Consider the following 26918-nt stretch of genomic DNA (forward strand, 5'->3'; position numbering starts at 1 on the left):
GCCATTAGGGTCAAACCCTAAGAGAAGGTTGAGGGAACATTTCTGGTGGCCAGGACTTGATAGTGATGTGGACCTTTGGGTTAAGAAGTTTACTGATTGTAAGGAAGGTGGAAAGAGGTTAAAGGTTGGGAAACAAAGTGCTTTTGGAGTGATATCAGACCCTGGGAAAGCATGGCACAGTGTTTATGGACTTTATTGGCCCGTTTGGAGGGGTTACCTCAGATTGAGCTGTGCATTGGTTATGGTGGATATCCATTCAAGATGGTTGACAGTAAACATTTTAAGAGAAATTACTACCAGTAGTACGATTAAAGCGATGAAAGAAATATTTCTGGAGGAAGGGTGTCATGCAAAGGTCATCACTGATAATGGGACACAATTAACCTCTAAAATCATGTGGGATATGTCATTCTTGCACCTCCTTATACAATCCACAAGCAAATGGTATAGTGGAGAGGAGTAACCGTATGGTGAAAGGCATTATCCAAATGGCATTGAGTAGTGGGAAAGATGTACGCGATATGGTGAATGACTTAGTTTGGGCGTATAGAACGACTGAAAATGGAGGAACAGGTAAAATACCCTTCATGGTGATGAGAGGCAGGGAGGCTCGGACAAAACTGAATCACTCATGGATGTCTATGTTAAGAGAGAAAAGGGAGGTGTTCAAGGGTAAGAGGGTAGTCCCCATGTCAAACGTTGGGAACATTTTAAAGAAAGGAGATTTTTTTTAAATAAGGTCCGGATGCATTAGAGGAGGGCTTACGAAATTTCGTGGACCATATAAGGTGAGGGAAGTTCATGATTTTCATGTTGTGTTGGAGAACGGTCAACGATGGAACAAAAGGAAAGTTGCCTTTTATAGTAGAGGGGGTGAGGAAAGAGGCGTTGACAACAGAAGTGAATGTGCTGATGGTTGCGACAGCTTTTTGCTCATGTCAGATGAGGAGCTGTTACAGAATAATCACATTTGCAGGGAAAGTGATGGGCAGACACCAATCACCAGTTGTGATTCTCCTACACATGAGTTAGGTCCTAGGTGTCGAAAAATTCCAAGATATTTGTAGGATTATTTTATGTGATATGTTGTCATGTATTTTGTGTTACTCTTATTGTATATCTTAATTTGTTTGTTTGTTTTATTTGTATAAAGGGAGTGGATATGTTGTATTCATGGAATTCTCGGCATGTTCCTCATGCCGACAGTTCCATGTTAAGAATGCCTGGTGGATTCGATTGAGGGTGGTTATCCAACCAGGGCCTGGGAGCCAAACACTACCCAGGGAGCTCGTATTGTGATTGTGTCTACATTTATCTACAGTAAATGCTGCATCAAAACTACATTGGATCCGCATCTTTATATATTGACAACACAGTGCTCTAACACTTGTATAGTAACGCTTTTTGTGTCCACGCAGTTAGTCTGTCAGAGGCTCCAGTAAGCTCATCTCATACCCTCCGAAGGGCTTTAAAATGCTGTTGACTGCCTGTGTCTCTATCTTCTACTTGAGTGAGAAATGTCTTCCAGGAGCTGCCTTGTGTTGTGTCACTTTCTAACTTGAGGGTGGGATCATTTGCAGAAGCTTAACTTTTTTCATGTCATAAAATGGTTCATGGGCCACTTGCTTCAGTCACCAAGGCGATGCGTTTTTCACAGTGTACTCAGTAATAGTCAATATTTGGTGACTCTGGTTCTTTGATTATTCTCCAGGGCTACTGGACCCCGCTGAATCGATACTTTTAGAGCTGGAGGAGCTATTTCTCTATTTTGTGTAGTGCCAGACAAGTAATGCCTTTGAAGAGAGGTACTAAAGGCTTGCGGTCCATGATAATTTCCTCCGTGCATGTGTTCCCCATCTCCCTCAACTGAGTGTAAATCCCATCAATGCTTTTGTTGCCTAGATGCTTCGCTTGTTGATGCTTGAATTGTTCAAAGTCTGGATTAATTTGACAGCTAGAGATTTGAGTCCTGCCACAGGCTCTTCATAATCATCTACATTCAATGTGTTTGTGAGGTTTTTGCACATTTTAAATATCTCTTCCTCTGCAAAATGGAGATGCAAAAGTAGTTATTGAGCGTTGCTAACCATACACACAACCTCAGCACTACGTTGCCAGATCTGCAAGTTACTAAATGGAGGCTGCAGATTACTTGTGACCCCACCAACTTGGCTCTCTAGCATTCTTGCTGGGGAAGTGATGATGTGCCAGTGCAGTTGTTGGGACTGGGTCCAGTCTTGATGTTCCTGCTTTTGCGGGGGGCACATAGGATCATCTTCCCCTTTCATGTGTTCGCTTTCACTCATCATCGTGAAATCTTTATGCGGTTACTTAAAACCATAAAAGATACAGAGCAAAGTTTAAGTAAATGTGCAAACTAATGCTGTAAAACATACTATAGTAATCAATACTGGAACAAAAATCACTGAGGCCATCAAATTCACAATAGACCCAATAAACATGAAGATTTAAGATACAATTTAAAATAAAAGGATAATTGAATCATTCATTACTGAAATAAGACAAAAATATCAACTAATACCAAAACATTAGGTGGTCTTCGCAGATCTAAGTCTAACTGCACAAATTAAAAACACAGGCAACATTACAACTTATAGGACCATTCTAGAGAATTTGTAAAAATGTCAGAGCAGGTCTAGCTTGAGTAAAGTCTTTCCCCCTCTATAGAGGTAAAATATACTTTTGTTGGAGTGCCCTAGCGGGCTCACAGTACATTTCAACATATACTGTGTCTTATTCTGACAAGGAATCACAGCTGCATAGCTCTAGACTTTCAACTCGGTTCCAACCCTTTGGTTCAGCCAAGAGGCAATGCAGCAGATGTAATCCAAATCTTATTTAAAAAAACTATAGTGCTGGTTTGTCCCTAAGGTGAGATATAGCTCAGTGCCCGTATCAGGTGTGAATCAGAGTCCTCTCCCATAATCGCCATTGTAGAGAAGTGTGGAGATCGCCCATCTCAGGAAGACCTGGGGTCCAATACCAAACACCACTCACTATAGTCTGCCCGGACAGATGGCCTGTGCACCATGGAGGTCCATGTATTATTTCTGGTGGCCACCCACTGCTCCCACTAAGTGTGGATGCATGGCCATATTATAAGGGTGTGTTCGTCAGTACACTACAAACTTGTAATTCAAGGAACATGCAGAAAGCTGTGCATGGCTATTTGAAAAGAAACAAGCATATTAAACTTTAACTTCTTTAATACAGACACCATGCAAATCACTTCAGGTATGAACATATTTTGAGTTGGGAGATCTTCTTGGAAAACAATATTTCTAATGAAACACATCAAGGTACAGTACAGATAAAAAGTTGTTGGAAACCTAGAGACCTGATACCATGAACTCTCCCCAACATGGGAAAGGGCTTTGGAGGCTCTTGCTCCTGTTCCACATTGAGCACCAAGACATTTTATAATTGGCATCCCATTAAGCGCTAGCTAATTTCTTGAATCAAACTAAGGGCCTCATTATGACCCTGGCGGGCGGCGGAGGCCGCCCGCCAGGATCCCGCCCTCCAAATTACCGCGCCGCGGTCAAAAGACCGCGGCGGGTATTACGAGTTTTCCCCTGGGCTGGCGGGCGGTTCCAGTTAAACCGCCCGCCAGCCCAGGGGAAAACGACCTTCCCACGAGGATGCCGGCTCGTAATCGAGCCGGCGGAGTGGGAAGGTGCGACGGGTGCTACTGCACCCGTCGCGTATTTCACTGTCTGCAAGGCAGACAGTGAAATACATTTTGGGGCCCTCTTACGGGGGCCCCTGCCGTGCCCATGCCATTGGCATGGGCACGGCAGGGGCCCCCAGGGGCCCCGCAACCCCCCCTACCGCCATCCTGTTCATGGTGGCTTTCCCGCCATGAACTGGATGGCGGTAGGGGGGGTCAGAATCCTCATGGCTGCGGAGCGCGCTCCGCAGCCATGGAGGATTCCAATGAGCAGCGGAAAGTCAGCGGGAGACCGCTGACTTTCCGCTTCTGACCGCGGCTGAACCGCCGCGGTCAGAATGCTCATTGGAGCACCGCCAGCCTGTCGGCGGTGCTCCCGTGGTCGGTGTCCCTGGCGGCCACTGGCCGCCAGGGTCAGAATGACCCTCTAAGTGTTTTGTATAGTGCCAAATGCATATAGTAATACATGCGCCTTAAATGAAAAATAAATGCAAATTAAACTAATTGGTGAGAAATGCACTGTTTTACATTTTACGTCACTTGGTTTATGTGAGAACTGCAGTTGTCTGTTTGAGAGGCCAGAGTTGCAAAAAGGAATCCTGGTTGGTGCAGTTGGTAATAGTGACTTGTGTATTTATAGTGCTATGAGGTCCCAGCATGTACCAGAGAGCACTGTAAATACGTTAGTCATTATTTTAAAATTATATTACACCCAGTATTATGATTTAGTGTATATGTTAAAACAAGTGCTTTCGAAGGATACATATTAGTAATAGCTACCCAGACTGTATATTACCTCTCAAAATAATAAATCTTTGTCATTATGATGCTTCATGTAAGCCCATTAATTAAAGCACTTTAGACCCACCCCTTTTCACTTCCAGACAGCAGTACCTCCAGGTCCCAATTTACACTTCAGGGATGACTGTTTTTAACAAAAAGTACTGGAAGTGTTTTTGTAACATTAAAAACACATGGGCACCTGGTTCACATACATCCAGCCAACTTCGACCTGTTTACATGCAGATGTCTTTTCAGGTGAGTCTAGGGGGTTGCAGGGAGGAGGCCAAAAAGGATCCTATTCAAAGCCTTGATCGTCTGGAGCCTCAGAATAGTGACCCAGAGAGGGAGATGCTATGCTGAATCTCATTGTTTCATTTACCATTGTGCAGAGACAGCTTCTTCGCTTCCTCAGAGCGATCCCCTGAAAGTGCTGAGAAATGTGGGCCATCACTACCATTAGTACAGCAGCTGCATTGGCACTGGATCAACATTTCTAGGGGTGGTTTGGGGGGGTGACTTCACCCCAAGTATAGATATGTTTCTAGGCCCTGGGGTGCTGAGCCATTTTCCTTGTTAGCATTGGGGCCCAGATCGATGTTGCTGTACAGGTAACAGGTCCCACGCAACAAAGGAGTGAGATGTGGGAATGTTCACCTTTTTCACACAAAGGGGCAAGGAGTCTACTTTGGGTCTCAGGCATAGGACTGATGATACAGTGGAATGGGCAGAGGAGTAGGTATCATTGGTGCTGCAGTGGCATTGGGGCCCATTAGTGTGAGGGCCCAAATAAACCCTTATTATGGCAGCTGTACTATCATTTCTTGCTTGTATGAGGGCTCAGAGCACCCGTGCCATGCCAGTGTTTTTTGGGCAATGGATCAATGCCCCAAGAGAGAGAAAATTGAAACAGAGGTAACACCTTAACTTCGGCCTGAGAACAGTGACAGAAAGGTTAATGGGTGGGGGACTACAAGGGGCAGTGAAGGCTGCTTGCTTTGCAAGGCAGCATGGTTGGATTGGGATCACAATTAGGCCTGGGCACTCCCAAAAAATGTGGCCCACATTCCCTGATCGTCCCTTTCATGGATCTTTTTTGTAGTTTTATATAGTGTGAACTCTGCCCAAAGGCATGGGCGCAATTTACATGAGCGCCAGTTACATTACATAAGATAAAAGTCATTGTTAGGGTCGAGCGCACAAGCTTGCTGTAATCTCTCTGTGGGCTTTGAACCACTCCCACCGCACACCCATCAGTTTTGTTGGTTCGTGTGCTTGACTTTTAAAAATCGCTTGATTTAATGTGTGAAAGGCATGCATACGTCATGCCTTTTCCAGTACTTAGCCCTCCTCGAGTGCACCGGCCAACTACTGAAAACATATGAGGCTGAATGTTTTCCGCATGGCTTCTGGTCTACTTTTTATTTTTATTTCAAAAGCAGCGCGATCGCGCTGGGCAGTAGTCGAGTGCTTTGCATGACATCGACCCTGTTACATGGATAATTGCATAACTGCCGGTACGTTTGACTGTGAGCGAACTTGTTTCCTTTTGTGTGCTCCTACACGCTCATGGCATGGCTCTTTAAATCGGCTGGCTAAATTTCCAAGATAAGGGTAGGATCTTAGACATCGCCGAAAAGGATGATCAAAAGCAAGTTTGGGAACTAGCACAACTAGTCGGTCTGGTCATGAAACTGAAGTCCGAAGGGGCAGCTGGACCAAATGGACTTTGAATGCAATCTTCAAAGCCGACCCAGTATATTGGGCGCAATATTTTCTGCCACTCTTCCACTCTATTTTCCACATTAACCGGATCCCAGAAGCTTGGAGAGGCAGTATACTACATAACATCTATAAAAGCGGAAATCCCACTCTTCCTTCAAATTATAGGCTGATAGCCCTCACTGATGTAGAAGTCAAGCTATACGGCTCATGTTTGCTGCAGTATCTTCAAGCCCGGACTGATGAAAACAAGCTACTCTCAAGGTTTCAAACAGGCTTTAGGGCAGGTATGGGAACATCATCAAATTTAATTGCACTTTCCTTTATAGTGTAAAAAGCTAGTTGCAAGAAGTTGGACCTCTATGCATGTTTTATTGACCCCAATTCGCCCTTTGACCGGGATCCCAGGGAAAGGTTATGGGCTAAGCTGGCTAACTGGGGTATCCCCAACAACCTACTGAGGGCCATTGTAGATCTCTACACTGATACCTGGGTCCAGATTAAAATCGGAGACGGTTCAAGATTACCGAATAGAATACCTACACAATCTAGCCTAAAGCAAGGTTGTGTTCTGGCACCAATTCTCTTTAATTTGTACCTGGCAAACCTTGCCAACATGTTAGCACAAATGAATAGTCCTCCCCCGGCATTGGGTTCAGAGAAAATTGGGTGTTTACTATATGCAGATGACATTGTCCTGCTGAGCCATACCCCCCAAGTTTTGCAACTAATTTTATCAGCGCTTAACATTTTTATGGCCCAGCAAGGCCTAGATATAAATCTGGATAAAACTAAACTGATAAGGTTCCTTGGGGCAAATTATAATCAATTTAATTGGTACCTGGGAGAGAAAAAAGTGGAGATGGTGCAGTCGTGCAAACATCTAGGAGTCCATCTTGAACCACGCCTGAAATGGAAGCGTCAATTAGTCGATCAAGGCAAAGGCCATCTCACTAACATATAGCTTTATCCTGCTCAAAAAGAAGCTGGATTGCTCAAACTGGTCCCATTTATTAAAAATTATGTCTGCACAGCTGCTTCCAGCCATGTCCTATGGGTCTGAAATATTGAAGGGCCCTGAGAAATCGGTGCTCCGAATAATAGTCAGGTTAAAACATACAAGGCCGTTTTTAACATTCCGAAAAATACCTCCCAGGCACAGGTTAGACTGGAAATGGGCTTAAAAAATCTAAGTTTCCAGCATTAGGGTGGCTTTCTTAAAGCATCATGGAAGTTACGTGCGGCAGAGAAATCTTCAATACTCTATTCCTGCTGGCAAGAAGTGCAGGCGCACCAACTTGGTAATATGAAAGGGACATGGGGAAGCTACCTAAGCCAGGTCATCATTAGCCTGGGAATGGAAGAAGTCTGGAAGCGTAATATTGGGAAGACCGAATTTATTTAACAGATTAGTTAACATTACTGTTCGCTCACTCTCGCTCATCACAGACGAAGGGTCCTACTAGACATTGTCCCTACAGGGGTATTTGGCTGAGCACTTTTCTGTTCACACCAAACATCAATTCCTGCTATATCACTTGGGATTTTTGACGCCAAAGAAAAACGCCCTTCCTGGAAAGGCTAATATATCGAACAAAAATGCCACCTATGTGGCTATAGCCAAGAATCTTTGCTGCATGTCTTTTGCATTTGTCCCGCTTTAGGTCGGTCTGGAAAGAAGAAAATTGTTAAAACATGATTTTATAGCTAATAACATCCGCTCATGCAGACCGGCGGTAATAATCCGGCTCTAGGGTGAGTCAATTTAATTTTGCTGTAGGGAGGTAACATTTTTATAACTGCTCCGTAAGAAATTAAAAAAGGCGGACTAGGGAAAATTACTGCAGGTTAGTTCTTAAAAATTCCATTTAAACGTTTATTTAGGTTAGAAATTATTTTTAGCTGTTCGGCTTTTCTTTTTATTTTAACACGTTTTATTGGCAAGTGTTAATTTTATTATTTGTAGCACGTTTGTCTTATATTGCAATGATTTTTATTAATCAAGCAATAAAGTTCTACTATGTTGCTCTATTACTTTTAATTTTCAATTTATGTAGCAGTAAAAGCACGTTGCTGCTGCTCCAGTGGGGCTTAGGTGAGCATGGCACAAAATCACCTGGCCCCCAAGCAGGCCGCTTCATACACCCACCCTACACCCATCATGGCCTAAACGTGATGGCCCGGTGGGGATGACATTATTTCTGGCCAGCCAAGGCACACAAGGCAGGGCACCGAGGTGAGAATGCCCCAAAGGCGAAAGCAATACCTGGCCTCCAGCCGCAATTTACAGCATGGCAGGGGAATGACTGAGGTACTGGCACCACATTAAAGTGGCCTCACAGAGACTGGGAAAGAAAGTAAGTATCTTGGGCTGGTTTACAGAGGTCCTAAAAACCAGCCCACAAGCGACTCTGAGGCACTGCCTCAATGCCCAAATTCCCACCTTCTCACTCCAACCCTGCAAGGCAGCGGCTCTCATTGATGAGGCTGGTGCATTGGCACTGGAAGCAGGAGTGTGAAGGGCCCACTGAATCACTATTATGACTGTCTTACTATAGCACAGAGACATCAAGGAGAGCATTAGTGCTAAAGGCACCCATGCTGCAAAGAAGCGAGTAACATTGGGATCTCACTTCTGAATGGGGCAGTGTGTTTTCAAGATTGGAGTGATGGCCAGGATTCATGGGGAAGGGGTGAAAAAGATAGAGCGGATACCTTGCTGCTCAGTGCTGCAGTTATCATTAGGGCATAGGTTGCAGTTGCACTGCAGCCCAGGAGCGTGAGGGGTTCACAAGACCACACATAAAGGGAGTAGTGCTTTTTCAGTCTGTCAGTTTTTTAAAATATATTTGCTATTTTAAAAGCCTCGCACTTAGTGTGGATTATGAGTTGAAGAAAAAAGTATCCTTGAAATGGTCTCCTTAGAACCACCCAATGTGTTCAGACCTGCCCCTTCCTGCTCCCCCAAGTCTTTCTATTAAGTTTTGGAGGGGGGCCCCCACTTCAAAACATTTTGGGTAGGAAATCTCAGAGCAAAACAGTATGACGACCTCTGCTATATGCTTCACTCTCAGAATAGGAGTTTTTGTTAGCATCAATTCTCGTTGGCACCACATAAAAAGAACAGCTGAACACTTATTTTCATCAATCAATTTAGGGACTCTGCAAATTTAGGAATATTACACGTGCCCACCCACATTTAAAGAAAACTTGGTAGTTATAGTGAAGAAAAAAAATCTTTAAAAAAGTATTAATTTCAAGAAATATTTCAACTGACTCTACATTCTGCCTCGCAATTTCAACGCCTCGTTGCGGGTTGTAAGCGCCATCAAAAATGAACGGAAGGGCTACGATTGGTGAACGACACTGGCATCAAGTGCCTCTCACGCACTTCGGGATAAATTCCCGTGGGGTCGGCAGTCCAGAATGGGGGGCGCAGGTGTTAGCGCGCTTGGTCCTTAATAAGAAAACTTACAAGGGGAAGCGCATAGGTCGATGAACCTTTTGATTTGCATGGAGTGCCCTAGCTAGGGTATGGTCAGTGTTCCCAATAGTCAATACAGAAAACTCAATAAACATTAGTCACCATTAATAATGAATCAATGAACGTCATACTATGACCTTTCAGTCATGAATAACCACAACTCGTTATACGTTTTAGTGATTTTATTTCCCTATTAGTTACAATACTAAATCATGAGATTAATTCAACGCAATTCACCTCACTCAAAATCCGTCTCAATTTACTAGAAGGCGCCAAAAACATAACCTAATCAAAACTTGCATCAGGGTACATACTAAAGCATAAGCATTGGCCAACAAACGAATCAAGAGCAATAAGTCAAACTGTATTATGAAGTTCAGCAATTTAGTCCGTCAACCATTTATCTCTGTAATCTGTCAACGTCATGCAAGGAAAACCTCATCTAACCAGATTAGCATCAGCATGTGGGACTTCATTCAAAAACAATTTATAACAGGAATTTTTTGAAAACATCTAGCTAAGAAGACTATTAGACAGCGCAGTTGGTACCTAGAAAGAAAAGGCACAATAATATAATTCAGTTACATTGTTATATTTACCTATCCTCTTTATGGATCAGTAAAAGTCAGTCTTCGTCCTCAGGTCATCAGTCAATCAGCATCACATCAGGCTCTCTGAGGGTATAAGCCCAATGACAGAATCTTGAATCACCTCTACGATCTCGTAGTCTCGCTCCCCTAGCATCAATCTCTTCTTCTCTACCTCTCCTTTCGGTCATGTTGTTATATCAAAGTTACCCAGACTATCCCCCAATTTTTAATTGGTCAATTAATCATAAGTTATGACTCTACCCAATAGTTGTACTATTCCAAATCTATGTATTCTAATATTTCACAGTTCATATGTTGTTGATTGGTCTGATTTACGATGTCCTCATCATCCGGCTCGTCAGGTATCAAAAATGTTGCATCTTCTTCTCCTGTAAGTGCCTTCAATGTTCGAGTCCTGAGAAAGTACATCTCTTGCACGTTACACATTATTAGTTACATTTACTAAAAACATCATCTCCTGTCCATCAGTTCTCAAAGAAGGTCTAGTTAAACATTTTATTGAAACAATGAGCAGTTTACGGTCAGTTCATTTTGTCAGCATTTTTCTATTAGACGCTAAGAAATTCAGCTTTCTGCATGGGGCCGGGCATGACTAGGCCAAGACACTCGCTAAGTTAAGGCCTACAATTATTGCAAGTCATAGGTTATAACTCTCAATATGACATATTACTACATAATTCTAGTACATTTTCAATATTTCATGTATGTTAATCACTCATTTAGTACATTTCGTGAAATCTCATGGCCATTCTCCAAGGTCACAATTTCAAACGTGCACATTATTTCTCTATTTTAATCATTTTCTATCAAATTCATTATTCAAAACACATAAACATTCATTAATAATTTCTGATTAAGTCATTTGCGTTAACAAAGGGATATTAACCCGAATTAAACAGAAGATAGACTATAGCAAACAAGGCGGACATCTTATCACGCACATTTTCTCTGTTATGCAAATAAATATCCAACATAAACAAAGAAAAATAGAGCTCAGTATGATAGAATCGTTTACAGAATGAATGAATTCCAAGAACCGTAATGAGCAGTCATACAATATATGAAACATATTTTTTCGCTGTAAATGCAGCCTATTTTAATTTTAAAATACACGTAGACGTGCCATACATGATTTGTTTCTATAACAAACAGCAATCGCTATTACTTTACCCTAAAATAATAGCCAGGATGCAAACCTAGTTATCTTAATCCCCTTTCGTGAGGGGTCTATTTTTATGCGCAGCACTGAGAGCTGGAAAGTTAGAAACGGACGAGGGGCTGCACATTGCAAGGTCGATTTGTAACCTAATATTCAAGAACAGACAAGTAAGTTACAGAGTAGTGTGGCCTAGCGCTGAAATCGTGGTAGAAATTCAGCAGCCATCTTAAAAATGTGTTTTGGCGGTAGATAAACAGAATTGGAGACAGAATCTCTGCTCATGGTGTATAACTCAAAATTATTTGCTTCCCTTTTGAATCAAACCAGCAACTACTATAATTAACAGCCATGTATTTTCGTAATTAAAAGAATTAATTAAATTATGATTTGAGTTGCTTTCGGTCTTATAATGGGCTCAGTAATACTGTTTCTAATATGAATCCTTGCAAAAATACGAGGCTTTTCGTGAGCAAGTATATTTATCCCGTCCCATTGCTCCTTTAAGATGGCCGCAGCTCCGCCCAGCACCGCCGGCGGTGTCTGCGTGTAATGCTGTTCTTGGTTGCTGTTTCTGAGTATGCGCCGAATTTTGCCTTCCCGTCTACGAGTACGCGCTTGGGTTTTCTCGGAGGACAACTAAAGGGCGGAGAGCGGACGAGTTTGTACCCGAAGCTCCCGGTACTTGCCTGGAGCAGTCAATGCGGAAGATGCTGTCAGTCCTCTCCCGAGTGTTGCGGGGCCCAGCCCAGCACCCTGTAAGTGTCTGTACATACGTGAGACCAGATTCTTTATGTGATTAAAAAATATATATATATATATTTCCTTAACCTCTCCAAAGCTTTCTGCAGATTGTTGGTTGGTTTCCTTACGGCAGGACCCCTCCTAACATTTGCTGTGTGTGGGGTGGGACGCAATTATCTATAGTACTAATTAATGTCTGTATTTAGTGTGTCTTAATTTAGTTGTTTTGCTTTATATTTGTTAGCGCCCCATCAACGGCCGAAGGTGTGCTACTAGGGGTTGGGAATTTTTCTGTCCTATCCTAAGAACGGTACAAACGTAGATTTAAGTGTTTTACCGATAGCAAGGTTGAAATGTCAAGTCTTTGAGATTGGTTGCCGGAGGTTAAATCATTAACATTAAACAGTTAAAGCCTTGTTCACAATAAATTAGTGTTGAGGCAGTGTAATAATTTTAAAGGAAAAGATGAGAATTGTTTTCCGTTAAACATAATTTGCTTAGTAATATAGAATATAGCCCAAATAGGCTAGGGTCTGCGTCAGGGCCGGGTGATTCTTTTTATAAATTACTAGGCTGCTGGTTTAGGCATAATCCAGTGGCGGCCGGTAATTTTAGGAGGGAGGGGGGGGGCGGGCATCATACTCATTCATTCACACACGCATGCACATCACTCATCAACATTCAAACATGCACGCACCAAACATTCATTTAAAACTCTCCCCCTCCTTCAGCTCGGAGGTCCCAGGAGGATAGGGACTGCTGCCTTCCCTTACTGGCTGACCTTAGATCAGCCAGTGAGGGAAGGCAGCAGCCCCAACTTCGTCATAGAGTGGGATGGGGTCAGTGAGACCCCACTCTGTGACAAGGTGTCACTGTCACTTGCCCTGGGCGCTTCAGGGCTTAAACCTGAAGCGCCCAGGTCAAAGTCAATGGGTGACGCTTCCACTTGTCACTCAGTGGGAGGGCCTCGAGCACCTTTGCTGAGCTGAGGACATGCCCATAGTAGACCTCCTTCAGCCCAGCAAAATTCAGCTCCGGGAGCTAGGAGTCTGCCTGAGCTGAACATGAAGAGTGTCTGTCAGGCTGACCTTTGCTCAGCCTGACAGCTACTCTTCATGAGGGGCAAAGGTGGGGGTGTGTGGCCCCTCTGCCCTAAAGGACGGGCCGCGGCTGGCATAATCTATATTTGCCTAATTTAGGGTTGTTTTCTAAAAAGTAGTCCGAGAGCAGTGCCTAAGCTAATGGGGGTACAAATTGTTAGTGGCATAAAGTTCTTCCTCAGCTCTTGGTGGCACGTTCTTCACAACTTGATTTTTCTGGTTATGCAACGCTGCAGTCTAAAACATTTCTGTGCGTCACTCGGTTACATATTTTTAGTTCATACAATGACACATGAATGCAAACGCGAGACTCAAGATTTGATTCTTTAGTGGGGGAGATAGTTAAACTTTGAGGTGATGCTGACACTTGATGGTCTCAATTTTTGTGGTCAGATTGAGGCACTTTTCCTTCTTTCCATTTACTGGTTTGATTTATTTTAGGTAGTCCAGCTTGAGTTTGTACCTTCCCTTGCCCAAACCCTATTTACAGTATCCTCCTGAGTGCTCCCTTTCTATGAATAGGCCTGTTAATCTTGTTCTTATTTCGTCACGTTTGCTGTGCATTTGAATACTGAGGTCAAATGTCAAGCGCTGTGTTCCTGAGGGTGCTTGTTTACTTCTCTGTCTCTGACTTCAAAGTAAGATGATTTATGTGACAATCTTGCTGAATACCAGGAGTAGGAAAGAGTTTTATTTTCTAGCACACAACAACTGAGAAGAAAGTTGTTGGATATATGCATAAAAGTCATCTGGGTGTTATAAAAAAGAAGGGTCATAGAGTGGTATTGGTGGCCTGGCATCAACATGGAATTTGAAAGACTAGTAAGGAATTGTATAGTGTGTGAAAGATCAGATAAGTCTGAGGTACCATTTAGAGTGCCTAAATGTCCCATCAGATGTTTTAATATGCAATAGTAGAAGACTGAAATTGATATCATGAGGCCAGTGTGGCATGAAGATAATGTTTCTTCAATAGTACCAATGGATATTCAGTGTTGCGTGAGCTGGAATCTGTGGAAAATGTGAATGCTTAACATGGTAGTTACATTTATGGACAAGGTGTTTTTGCCAATTTAAGATGATTATCAGTGAAAATAGTACACAATTTGTGTCAGATGTAGTTAAGAGGTATTTTAAGAAGAATGTAATCACATATAACACCACATCAAATTATCATCTAGCTGGTAATGTTGGTAGCTTTAACATGGTCAAACTGGGGGTGATACAGCTGGCAGGAACAAGTAATCTGGATTGGGACCGTGAGGTACAAAATATGTTATTGAATTACAGGATTATGTGACTGGATTTAGTACTTTCGTACTAATACGAGGGAGAACAACATTTACTAAGGACAATTGTTCTTATCCATTATTCTTTGTTATGTAAGGAGGGAAATATTTGTAGTGTTTGCTTGCAAAGTATCTTGACATTATTAGGTTTTGTGTTTTAGAACCAGTGATGAGGTGGGCGGTTGATGACAGGGCACTGGAGACTGAAGACAAAAAGGCAATGTCCCTGCTGTCTGGGGTGACTACAATAAAGCTAATTGTATACATTTTGGATGGAACATCTTTACACCCTGTGACTTCCTTCTCCTTCCCACTCTTCAGTCTTGGTGGTTGGTGCAGGTGTGTTCTTGGGCAGACTTGGCATGCTTATGGTGTTTGCAGTTTCTGGCTTGAAAAGCGCCTCACGGCAGCACACTGAAAACCTGGGCTTTGGCTCGAGGAATAGCATATTCCTTCCATGCTACATGGCTTAGCTCTTACACTTCTTCAGGTTGCTGCAGCAGTAAAAATCTTTTTCTGCGAGCTGGGGTATGTTCTCTTCCACTCCACTGGAAGCGGCCAAAGTTCCTTCCTCTGGTTTCAACCTTTCTCAGCATAGATGTCCTCCAAGCCAAAAGATAAACCTCTTATTAATACAGTGGGGGTTCCATGTATAACCAGTGGCAGCTAGACTTCAAGGCACTCAAGTTCAAAATTTGATCCGTAAAGTTTTGTGGGGGTCAATCATTCAGGTGTGCATTTCCTTCATTTTATGACACAGGATCATGGCAATCAATTACCAAGGAAAACTGTCACTCACTCTGTAGATTGTAAACAGATGGCCTCAGTCCAGCCAGTTGTTGTTATCAGATTCTGATATCGTGGCAGAGCAGGACACAACAATAAGGTGATGGATGGAATGCTTGAATTAATCTCTGCCACTGGCAATCACTCGGTCGCATCCCAGTCCATTGTTTTTTACCCACCATGCCAACTCAGTTTGGGCCCAGCCATATGCAGATCAGTAGACACACTTATCCGAGAGAAACCGGTCTTGGGCTGCTTATGCTTCCGTTCAGGGAGGGCCTAGCCTGGCAATTCGAGCTGGACCGTTCCTATTGGAGCAGGGTCAAGACTGATTTGCACCTTGCTGGGTCCAAACTAAGATGTCACGATGGGTGAAAAACGCTGGACTGGGATGCAGCTTGAGCGAGTGCCAGTGGTTGAGAGTAAGTCATGCATTCCATCCATCACCTTATTGTTACATGATGTGGGTGGGGCATGGACATATTTTCTTATTTGTTTAGGTGTATTGCATTAGTGACGCCTTTGTAGCTGGACCTAGATTGGTCCTCCTAAGGTGGATAAAAAAGATCCTTCACGTTCATTCAAACATGTATAATTTCAACACAGACCCACACCAGTTGTTTTTGGTGGCAGGAGGGTAAAGGAAATATCGACACAGGGGTGCAGACAGGTGAAAAGGAAGTCAGCACCTCTGACTACCACTAAGCCCTGTGGAGCAAATTCAGTACAATAGGTGGGCGGTTTTGGCTACCCCATATCTCATGCACCCAAATACTCCTTTACAACACCCTATCCATTCAATGGTAATCTGTTTCAATGCTGGGGTGTAGGTAAAATCAAAGCCTGTACTCAGTATGTATTAATTGGCTGCCACCAGACGTTCGTCATGGCATTTCCTATTTAAGGGGCAGTATTTATCTATAATAAAAGGAGCATTGCTTCTAGTGTCACCCAACATTGTGTACCACTTTGTCAGTGAGCACCCTGTCATGTATAGAACCCACCAAGGGACTCATCCCATAAGGTTCCTTAACAGGAAATCATACCAGGCTATTCTGAAAGAGAACATGTGGAGCAGGCTGGTATAAGTCCACTGTCACAGTACAGTGGTTGCCACATAGAAGCTCTGTAATTTTTATATCATTATCTTTGACATGTTTGAAAGCCATTAGGACCGTGGCTGTCGCTTCTGTTACCTTGTAATGCTTTATTTGGCCAGGTGAATGTTTGCAAACTGTTCAGTAGACTGTGTGATTGTAGGCTCCTAAGCATTAAATGGGAACAGTTGGAGGTGAAATAAAGGGGCATATTGGGGGCTTCTCGGTTGGAGGTGGTCACTGACTGTTTTCCAGGGAGGAGAGGGGTTATGAGGGAGAACCTGCTAATGTGAGGAGAGGGTTTGGATATTCCACAGAATGTGAAAACAGCACCAGTGCACCCCACACAGTTCTGTTGCATTACTGCAGCATGGGAGTAATGTTATCCAAACCTATGACTAGGTTAGAATCTGGGTGCACTACTATCCAATGCCTAAGAATTTCTAAGGACTTTAACTACACACTGTTCACTGACCTACACCTTGAAGGGAAATCTTAATAGTGAAATATTCACACAGCTCTTGTGATGAATGTGCATACTGAACTGCTCAATGGGCTGATATTCAGTATTAAAACATACACAGAGCTCTGACGACATCTTTATGTTTTGATTTTCACCAATATAGAGACATTTCTATGGCTGTTATAACGCACATATATATTAACCTGTAACGTCCCTAGCTATATGACCTCTGTGCGATTTACACAATTCACTTTTTTCACATACACCATGAACAGATATCCCAGTACTAAGACATTTAGAGGGCTCTCGCACTGCAAATCTGTACTGACCTGCACTGTTGTAGCTGTACTGACTTTTTGACAGGGTCTGACCTGCACCAGACATTGACATTCCATCACAGTTATCTTAACATAAATTAGCTTTAGCTCAGTGACCTAAAATATATGTGGCAAAGAAAAATATATTCTTCAGATTATCAATTACATCCAAACATGAGAGCACAGTGGGTTCTTCGCTTGCAGCAGAGATCTTAGTGTAACCTGCAAGTCACAGATTCTGATACCAGTAATATAGCATGTCATTTTAATGCAGTTAATATCTGTGTGACCTGAAGGTCAGCCTTTCCAGTGGCAGTAAGATAATTTAAAGAGGTTCATGCTCCATAGCAAATATCTGGGATCTGCTAATGGCAGTTTCCAGTGCCAGAAAGAAAACTCTGGTGATTGATTGATTGCTACTGCAATGATGTGTGTAGTGTAAAAGTATCAAGTTCCCATCACAGTATGGGGGCTCAGGATGTTAGTGTTTCTATAATAAATAGCATTTCCCCTGCTAGTGATATGTCCCAGTCGCTGTCAAGAAATTTGGGTTAGGGTTTATCTGGTGTATAGATGTACATGAAATCTGTGGTACGCAGCTTCCAACCCTAATAAAAAAACATTTAGTGGTTATCTTTTTCTGTTAGGTTTGTGCACTGAGGTTGGAATTCATGGACCTAAATGGCCTGCATCTTTTCAAGGTTGACAGAATGACTGCAGTTGCATGCCTTGTACTCCACGTAGTTATTATCTGCGTGCAACAATAGGTGCTGGGTCTTGCTGCTTAACATAGATCTCTGCCGATGATGCTTTAAATCCCTGACCTATCTGCGGTTGAATTACTTAGCCAGCAGTGTTAGCAGTTCAAGTAAATCTGGGCTAATGCTCCTACTAAGAAACTTTGTGAGCAACTTGAATGTCACAAGTTTAAATCTTACAACAGACTCATTTTTTCATACTTTCAAGTTTGATACTATTAGGAGTACTGAATTTTGTGATATTAGCACCTATTATTCACAGTTCCATTTAACTGCAGAATTGGTCAATAGGTTATACTCATTACACTGAAACTATTGACAACAAAGGCCAAAAGCAGTGGATTTGCAGATGCTTGTTCACTTTGCTTTACTGAAAGTGGGAACAGGGCGATACTGATGGAATATCCCAAAGTAAGGAAAAACACGTTTAATTGATGCAAAACCAGAATCCTCAAGAATTGCTTGAGGCCGAAACACTGAGAGGTGCTGCAGCCTTTAGGCCAATCTTGTAGATATCTAATAAGCACACACCATGTAAAACAAATCTGATTGTGTCCACTGTTTCCAGTGTGAATAAATAGCATTGGTCCTGTTTGCATTTTGTTAACAATTTCAGACTAATGGTCCTCTGACTTACTTCAGCACTTTCTGTATGTTTTCAGTTTTCCCTTAAGTAGAGTGAAAATAGCCACACCATAGATCTGGCACAGATGTTTCCGCTCCCTTTGCAAGGCTAGTCTCTTTTTAAATATCATTCTGTTGGAGGAGCTTGGCCCCTGACCAGGCCTATTTTGTTGATAAGGTGCCATTTTAAAAGCAAACATTGGTGAAGCGAATAAATCTTGCCTTTTACAGCTGAAAGATGACCCATTTAGTTTGCCGATGGTTGTAGGCATTGTCGCGCCGTTGGATCAAGACATGTACCATGTCGTCTGTATGCACTCCATGTCAATCTTGGTATTGCAACCATTTGACTTTTATATTTACTGTTCCAACATCAAAATGGTAAACTAAAAAAAAGATCAAGCACATCTATTGCTTAAAAGTTAACTGAGTGTCCTGGTTGCATTTTTCAGCAGCTGCCGGGCCCTCGGAAATAAAGTAAATAAACCAAGAGCGGAGTACTGATTATATGTGGGTGGGGGAGCAGAGGGGGAGGTTTGAAAGACAAGATGGGTGAAAGGTGACTGCCATCCCAATAAACAAATAGGTGGAAATCAAGGCATTAAAAATGTTATACAATGAAAAAAGTAAAGCATAAATGTCAGTGTTTGTGGATTTTTTTTTTCTTTCTTATTTAGTCCATATACACTAAGGGCCTCATTATGAGTCTGGCGGTCTGACTGCCACATTATGACTGTGACGGAGCCTCCACAGTCTGACCGCTGACTCAGCCTGGCGGTCCCGTTGGTTGCAATCAGCCAGGACAATGCTGCCCTGAGGATTACAAGTCCCCATACCGCCAGTCTTTCCGTGGCGGTTACACTGCCATAGAAAGGCTGGTGGAATGGGGGTGTCGGCGGGGGTGTCTCCGGGGAGAGGTCTGCAATGCCCATGCACTTGACATGGGCAGAGCAGGGGCCCCCATGCACAGCCACATCGCGCATTCCACAGCCTGAATTACGGGCAATGGAATGCGCGATGGGTGCTGCTGCACCCACCACATTGTCACCGGCTCCATTAGGAGCCGGTGTCAAGGTTAAGGCCCTGTTCACCGCAGGGCCGGCGGGCGGAAACGCTGTTTCCGCCAGCCTGCCCTGCAGTGAACTCTTAATAGGGCCGGCGGTGTTCAGGCCACACAGGCGGCCTGTTGGAGGAACAAGTTAGGCGGGCGGCCTTCGCCACCTGCCAAACTCATTATGAGGCCCTAAATGCCAAAGGCTGGTAAAGCGTTAATGGACAACCCTGGTAGCCAGTACCAGCTGTACTACAATAACCATTGATTAAAAGGGCATGTTCAAAATCCCTTTTAGTATCTGTAAAGATTTATGTGTGTGATGAAATGACACAACCTGTCCCCAAACACTTAAAGCGGTCTTTAGACAAGGCCTAAAGTTGAGTGTTACATGAATAGTCTTTGTATTATCATTCTTTCACTTCATATTACTACAAACCAGTTTGCACAATTAACTTTAGTAATCAGACATTGCCATTTTAACAGATGTTATTTAGCTGTTTGTGGAAATTCTATCTATATGAAGAAGTTAATTTCTTCCTTTTTTTTTTTGTTTATTTTTTATTGATTGCTGATTCAGGAAGCAGTTAGTGAGGTAAGGGCAGAGCACGTTTCCACGCTTTCCATGAGTGACTGATCATGATCAGCGTATCAATTTAAAATGTCTTTGTATGACCATTTTAATTTGCCTGCCTGATAACCAATGACAATTTAGTTGTCACAACATCGGTCATATACATTTTCTGTTTCATAACCTCAGTGCTCATTTTACACTTTTCTCTTTACTGGGTATTCGCCAGAATTGATAAAGTCACTTTATTCTAATAAATGAATCCCAGTATGAAGTTCGTCATAACAGTTATGATATATATATATATATATATATATATTCCTGTTTGTGTGCCCAAAAAGTGTTGCTTTCAGCAATAAAAGAAGTCGCATTAAAATCGGGGGCTATTTGTTTGTCAGAATGACGTTTCTAGAAGACATCCCTTGTGCAAGTAAGCCAATCCACTTCCATTTTAAGGTCTTGTCAACTAGACAAAGCATGTGCTGTCTGTTGTGAGACGTATTGTTAGCTTACAGTGGGCTTAGCACCCGCCCATTGCTTACCATTGGTTGACTTTGTCACTTTCATTTGCTTGCTTCTTATTCGTTAGCAGGTGTGGTCTTTCAACCTCTTCTTGCAGATCCCCTGGAACCTAGATGCTTTTCTGTGTTGTTATACTGCTCACTTTATTCAGGGGCTACTTTTAGCTTTTTTGTTGAAGCATTCTATAAGAGTGCATGTGTTTTCCAACTGCCTCCTAGTGTGCCTTTCTTCCTGGGCCTGTGCTGCTCACTCTCTGTGCTTCTCCCTGATTTCCCCCCTCACCCTTTCGTGATGTTCTTGCCCTCATGTGTCCCCCCCCCCCCCCCCCCACGCTGTATTCCTGTGTACTTCTGCCTCTTGCCTGCTCCAATGCTTATCTCACCTTATCTCTTCCAGTTGCGCTCCATCTCGGCGGTTTGCTCCCCCATGCCCCCTGAGTTGCATCCGGACCCTTAAGTTATTTCAAGCCCCACCGGAACATGTTGCTTCTGTGTGTTTCTCCCCTCCTCCCCAAACAATCGTGTTCTTCCCTTCACCGGCTTTGCCCAGTGTTGCTTCTACACCATGCCCTCATTGCTTCTCCCCACTTGATTATTATTATTATTATTTTTGTTTTTTTTTAAAAAGCATGGGTTTCTTCTCTTCTCTTTCTTCTCTTTCTTCTCTTTCTTCTTTTTCTTCTTTTTTTCTTTTTTTTCTTTTTCTTCTTTTTTTTCTTTTTCTTCTTTTTCTTCTTTTTCTTCTTTTTCTTCTTTTTCTTCTTTTTTTTTCTTTTTTTTCTTTTTCTTCTTTTTCTTCTTTTTTTTCTTTTTCTTCTTTTTCTTCTTTTTCTTCTTTTTCTTCTTTTTTTTCTTTTTTTTTTCTTTTTCTTCTTTTTCTTCTTTTTTTTCTTTTTTTTCTTTTTCTTCTTTTTCTTCTTTTTCTTCTTTTTCTTCTTTTTCTTCTTTTTCTTCTTTTTCTTCTTTTTCTTCTTTTTCTTCTTTTTCTTCTTTTTCTTCTTTTTTTTCTTTTTTTTTTCTTTTTTTCTTTTTTTTCTTTTTTTTCTTTTTTTTCTTTTTTTTCTTTTTTTTCTTTTTTTTCTTTTTTTTCTTTTTTTTCTTTTTTTTCTTTTTTTTCTTTTTTTTCTTTTTTTTTTCTTTTTTTTCTTTTTTTTCTTTTTTTTCTTTTTTCTTCTTCCATGCTACATACTATACAGCATAGCTAGAATCAGGAGGCAAAGCCACTTGGTCCCAAAGGCAAGGCCTGTTGGATTTACCAATGCTTGTTAAGTCTGGAGTTAGCAAGACCTACTGATTTTAGTAAAATTATTTATTGTATGTGTGTGTGGATATTTATGTGTGGGTAATATATATATTCACTGAAAAAACAAAGGTTGCAGCGAGGTTCTAGTTAGTTTCTGAATTTACTCGTACAAAACCATAGAAATTTGGCAGTTATAGTTCTTTCAACTAACCATAACTCGCCCCATAAGATAACTATTACTCGTGCCCTTGCCATGCACGGTTTTCTTATCAATAATTGTATTGCAAATGTTGCAGTGATAATATCAAAGATACCATACAAGATCTCATCAATGATAAATGTGAAGTAATTTGAATTACTATACATTATTCCAATCCCCGCTGTACAGGCCTTGCATCCAAGCCCTTATAACCACCCAACCATGCGCCACGCACAGCCTTTGGCCTTGTGCAGCGCAGGTTGGCCACAGGGCCTGTCTCTGTTAGTGAATCTGTGTGTGGGTATGTGAGTGTCTGAGTGGGGTCTGTAAGTGGATGTTTGAGTATGAGTGGGTGCATCAGTCTCTTGAGTGCATGTATGAGTGAATGAATTAGTTTATGAGTGAGTCTGTGGTTTTTCTTATAATTGTTTTCCATATTCACTTATATTTTGTGAAATTCACACATTTTCGGGAATATCGCACATGGCGTCAAATTATTTCAAAACGATAATGGGCCCCTAAAATACACCTGTATCACACCCCTGATCCCTTATGCCACTTTCAATTTGGAATTTCATCCCCGGGGCCTGTGTCCTGTGAAATAAAATGGCGGCCGCAACTATCTTATCAGGTTGCGGTCAACCAATTAAAGCGCTTCTTTTCGCAGGCATATTTGCATATTATTTGCAAAATAATCATGCGGTCGCCGTGGAAAGAGTTATCCATATTTGGATTTTCCAAAATTTCTCAAGAACTACTGAACAGGTTTACACCAAATAAGCAAAAGCGTGATCTGTGTACTGAAAGCTACCTTTCTGCCAAATTTGGTGTAATTCCATCCTGTACTTAGGCCTGTAGACTTGTCTAAAGGTCCTTTGGAAATTAACATGGGAACCACCAATTATTTTTGTTTTACCCCCGCATGACGAATCATCCCAACACTTTCCGCAACACAAGAATAACCGCAACATTTTTTTTTTGGGCACATTTTATGAAGATTCCTCAAATGGCACCAAAGAAATAGGCAAGTCAAAAAATGCTTTTTCTATGGGAGCATGGTCCGAACTATAACTACCTAGTGGCTACTGCCACTACGTTTATTTATATATATATATATATATATATATATATATATATATATATATATATATTATATACCATATACCTTTCATCCATTGGTCAGTTATAGTCATTTACATTTTTATTCTGCATGCTAAATCAGACAGCATGAGGAGTGGGTCAGCACACTTCAGACATGGCTAACATCACTGTGAGTGATGACATTCTGCCCTTTCACAAGAAGCACATCCAGACACAAAATAGTTCCTTTCAGTGCCAGGGACTACTATGTCAATATGTGCTTTTTGAGACCAAAAATATATTTTGCTTTTTTTTTTTTTTTTACAAAATATTTGTAAGGAAATGCCTCCTTGGCATGGTTACCCCCTGACTTTTTGCCTTTGCTGATGCTAAGTTTTGATTTGAAAGTGTGCTGAGGCCTGCTTACCAGGCCCCAGCACCAGTGTTCTTTCCCTAACCTGTACTTTTGTTTTCACAATTGGCACACCCTGGCATCCAGGTAAGTCCCTTGTAACTGGTGCCCCTGGTACCATGGGCCCTCTAAGGGCTGCAGCATATCTTATGCCACCCTGGGGACCCCTCACTCAGCACAGACACACTGCTTGCCAGCTTGTGTGTGCTGATGAGGACAAAACGAGTAAGTCAACATGGCACTCCCCTCAGGGTGCCATGCCAACCTCACACTGCCTATGCAGTATAGATATGTCACCCCTCTAGCAGGCCTTACAGCCTTAAGGCAGGGTGCACTATACCATAGGTGAGGGCACCAGTGCATGAGCACTGTGCCCCTACAGTGTCTAAGCAAACCCTTAGACATTGTAAGTGCAGGGTAGCCATAAGAGTATATGGTCTGGGAGTCTGTCATACACGAACTCCACAGCACCATAATGGCTACACTGAAAACTGGGAAGTTTGGTATCAAACTTCTCAGCACAATAAATGCAAACTGATGCCAGTGTACATTTTATTGTAACATACACCCCAGGGTGCACCTTAGAGGTGCCCCCTGAAACCTTAACCAACTACCCGTGTAGGCTGACTGGTTTTAGTAGCCTGCCACACTCGAGACATGTTGCTGGCCACATGGGGAGAGTGCCTTTGTCACTTTGTGGCTAGTAACAAAGCCTGTACTGGGTGGAGATGCTTATCACCTCCCCCTTGCAGGAACTGTAACACCTGGCGGTGAACCTAAAAGGCTCACCCCCTTTGTTACAGCACCCCAGGGCATTCCAGCTAGTGGAGTTGCTCGCCCCCTCCGGCCACGGCCCCACTTTTGGCGGCAAGGCCGGAGGAGATAATGAGAAAAACAAGGAGGAGTCACTGGCCAGTCAGGATAGCCCCTAAGGCAACCTGAGCTGAGGTGACTCTGACTTTTAGAAATCCTTCATCTTGCAGATGGAGGATTCCCCCAGTAGGGATAGGAATGTGACCCCCTCCCCTTGGGAGGAGGCACAAAGAGGGTGTAGCCACCCTTAGGGCTAGTAGCCATTGGCTACTGCCCTCCCAGACCTAAACACACCTCTACATTCTGTATTTAGGGGCTCCCCAGAACCTAGGAACTCAGATTCCTGCAACCTAAGAAGAGGACTGCTAAGCTGAAAAACCCTGCAGAGAAGACGGAGACACCAACTGCTTTGGCCCCAGCTCTACCGGCTTGTCTCTCCACTTCTAAAGACACTGCTCCAGCGTCGCTCTCCCCAGGGACCAGCGACCTCTGAATGCTCAGAGGACTGCCCTGCTCTAGAAGGACAAAGAAACTCCAGAGGACAGTGGCCCTGTTCACCAAAGACTGCAACTTTGTTTCAAAGGAGCAACTTTAAAACAACTTGCGTTTCCCGCCGGAAGCGTGAGACTTGCTACTCTGCACCCGACGCCCCCGGCTCGACTTGTGGAGAAACAACACTTCAGGGAGGACTCCCCGGCGACTGCGAGACCGTGAGTAGCCAGAGTTGCCCCCTCTGAGCCCCCACAGCGACGCCTGATGAGGGAATCCCGAGGCTCCCCCTGACGGCGACTGCCTGCTTCCCGGATCCCGACACCTGGTAAAGACTCTGCACCCGCAGCCCCCAGGACCTGAAAGATCGGAACTCCAGTGCAGGAGTGACCCCCAGGAGGCCCTCTCCCTTGCCCAGGTGGTGGCTACCCCGAGGAGCCCCCCCCCCCCCCCTTGCCTGCCTGCATCGCTGAAGAGACCCCTTGGTCTCCCATTGATTTCTATTGGAAACCCAACGCGTGTTTGCACACTGCACCTGGCCGCCCCGTGCTGCTGAGTGTGTACTTTCTGTGCTGACTTGTGTCCCCCCCCCCCCCCGGTGCCCTACAAAACCCCCCTGGTCTGCCCTCCGAAGACGCGGGTACTTACCTGCTGGCAGACTGGAACTGGGGCACCCACTTCTCCATTGAAGCCTATGCGTTTTGGGCACCACTTTGACCTCTGCATCTGACCGGCCCTGAGCTGCTGGTGTGATAACTTTGGGGTTGCTCTGAACCCCCAACGGTAGGCTACTTTGGACTCAAACTTGAACCCCGCAAGTGGTTTACTTACCTGCAAAAACAAACTAACTCTTACTTCCCCCAGGAACTGTTGAAAATTGCACTGTCTAGTTTTAAAATAGCTATATGTGATTTGTTTGAAAACTGTGTATGCTATTTTGATTATTCAAAGTTCCTAAAGTACCTACCTGCAATACCTTTCATTTGAAGTATTACATGTACAATTTAAACCTGTGGTTCTTAAAATAAACTAAGAAAATATATATTTCTATACAAAAACCTATTGGCCTGGAATTGTCTCTGAGTGTGTGTTCCTCATTTATTGCCTGTGTGTGTACAACAAATGCTTAACACTACTCCTTTGATAAGCGTACTGCTCGACCACACTACCACAAAATAGAGCATTAGTATTATCTCTTTTTGCCACTATCCTACCTCTAAGGGAAACCCTTGGACTCTGTGCATACTATTCCTTACTTTGAAATAGTGCATACAGAGCCAACTTCCTACAATATTGGCGAGGGCTAGACAGTTGCCTAACAGTATTGTATAAAAGCCACTGCAAAATAAGCACTGACAAAGCCAAAGGGCTGGCAGCCATCACTGAACTGATTGGCTTTGTTGGTGCGTTTAGCTTTCCAGTGTAGGTGAGAGACTTGCACCAGTCTCAGAATAGAACTTGCAGGTATCCCTAAAACATATATCTGCATAACTGTCAAAACTTAATGGACTCAGACAGTAAAGCACAAGGGAGTATGCCTTTCCCATGGCATCTCATAGTTGTTGCCCCAAGGTGCTCACTGCCTGTCTCAGTATTTCATTCTTTCTCTGACTTGAAGAAATCTTTTGGACAAATAAAGTGGCTTAAATCTGGCAACTACACAATCCCCTGGCAAATAAACTTTATTTTCTAAAGGTCGAGCGTTGAGTGACGAGTACAAGTCACAATGCCCCAACACCTAAACTCAACAAAGATCAACAGCCTACTTCTAAATAAACTTTTGCTAAACTGTAAAGAGCCAATTTACAAAGCTGCAAATGTCCTGCCTTCTTCAGAACTGACAAAACAGCTGTGCTGTCCATTCCATAGCGTTCTCCAGTACTCAGTCTTTTATTCTTTACCTCTGGTAGGCTAATA

The 26918-nt window shown here is 43.0% G+C and overlaps 1 protein-coding gene across 2 annotated transcripts in view; it reads left to right on the forward strand.

The window, feature by feature from the left end:
* The first annotated feature begins 12016 nt into the window (after positions 1-12016).
* The window catches only part of LOC138250295 (pyruvate dehydrogenase E1 component subunit alpha, mitochondrial), a 105157-nt gene continuing 90255 nt past the window's right edge, over positions 12017-26918 (forward strand). The window contains exons 1-2 of one of the 2 annotated variants that reach the window (XM_069205025.1): positions 12017-12202; positions 20254-20268. In XM_069205025.1, the coding sequence (XP_069061126.1) occupies positions 12146-12202; positions 20254-20268 (72 nt within the window). In that variant the 5' untranslated portion in view covers positions 12017-12145. The remainder of the gene's footprint in view (positions 12203-20253; positions 20269-26918) is intronic. The other variant, XM_069205026.1, reaches the window with a different exon arrangement.

The sequence above is a fragment of the Pleurodeles waltl genome, chromosome 8 (assembly GCF_031143425.1).
Source record: "Pleurodeles waltl isolate 20211129_DDA chromosome 8, aPleWal1.hap1.20221129, whole genome shotgun sequence".
NCBI classification, from domain to species: domain Eukaryota; kingdom Metazoa; phylum Chordata; class Amphibia; order Caudata; family Salamandridae; genus Pleurodeles; species Pleurodeles waltl.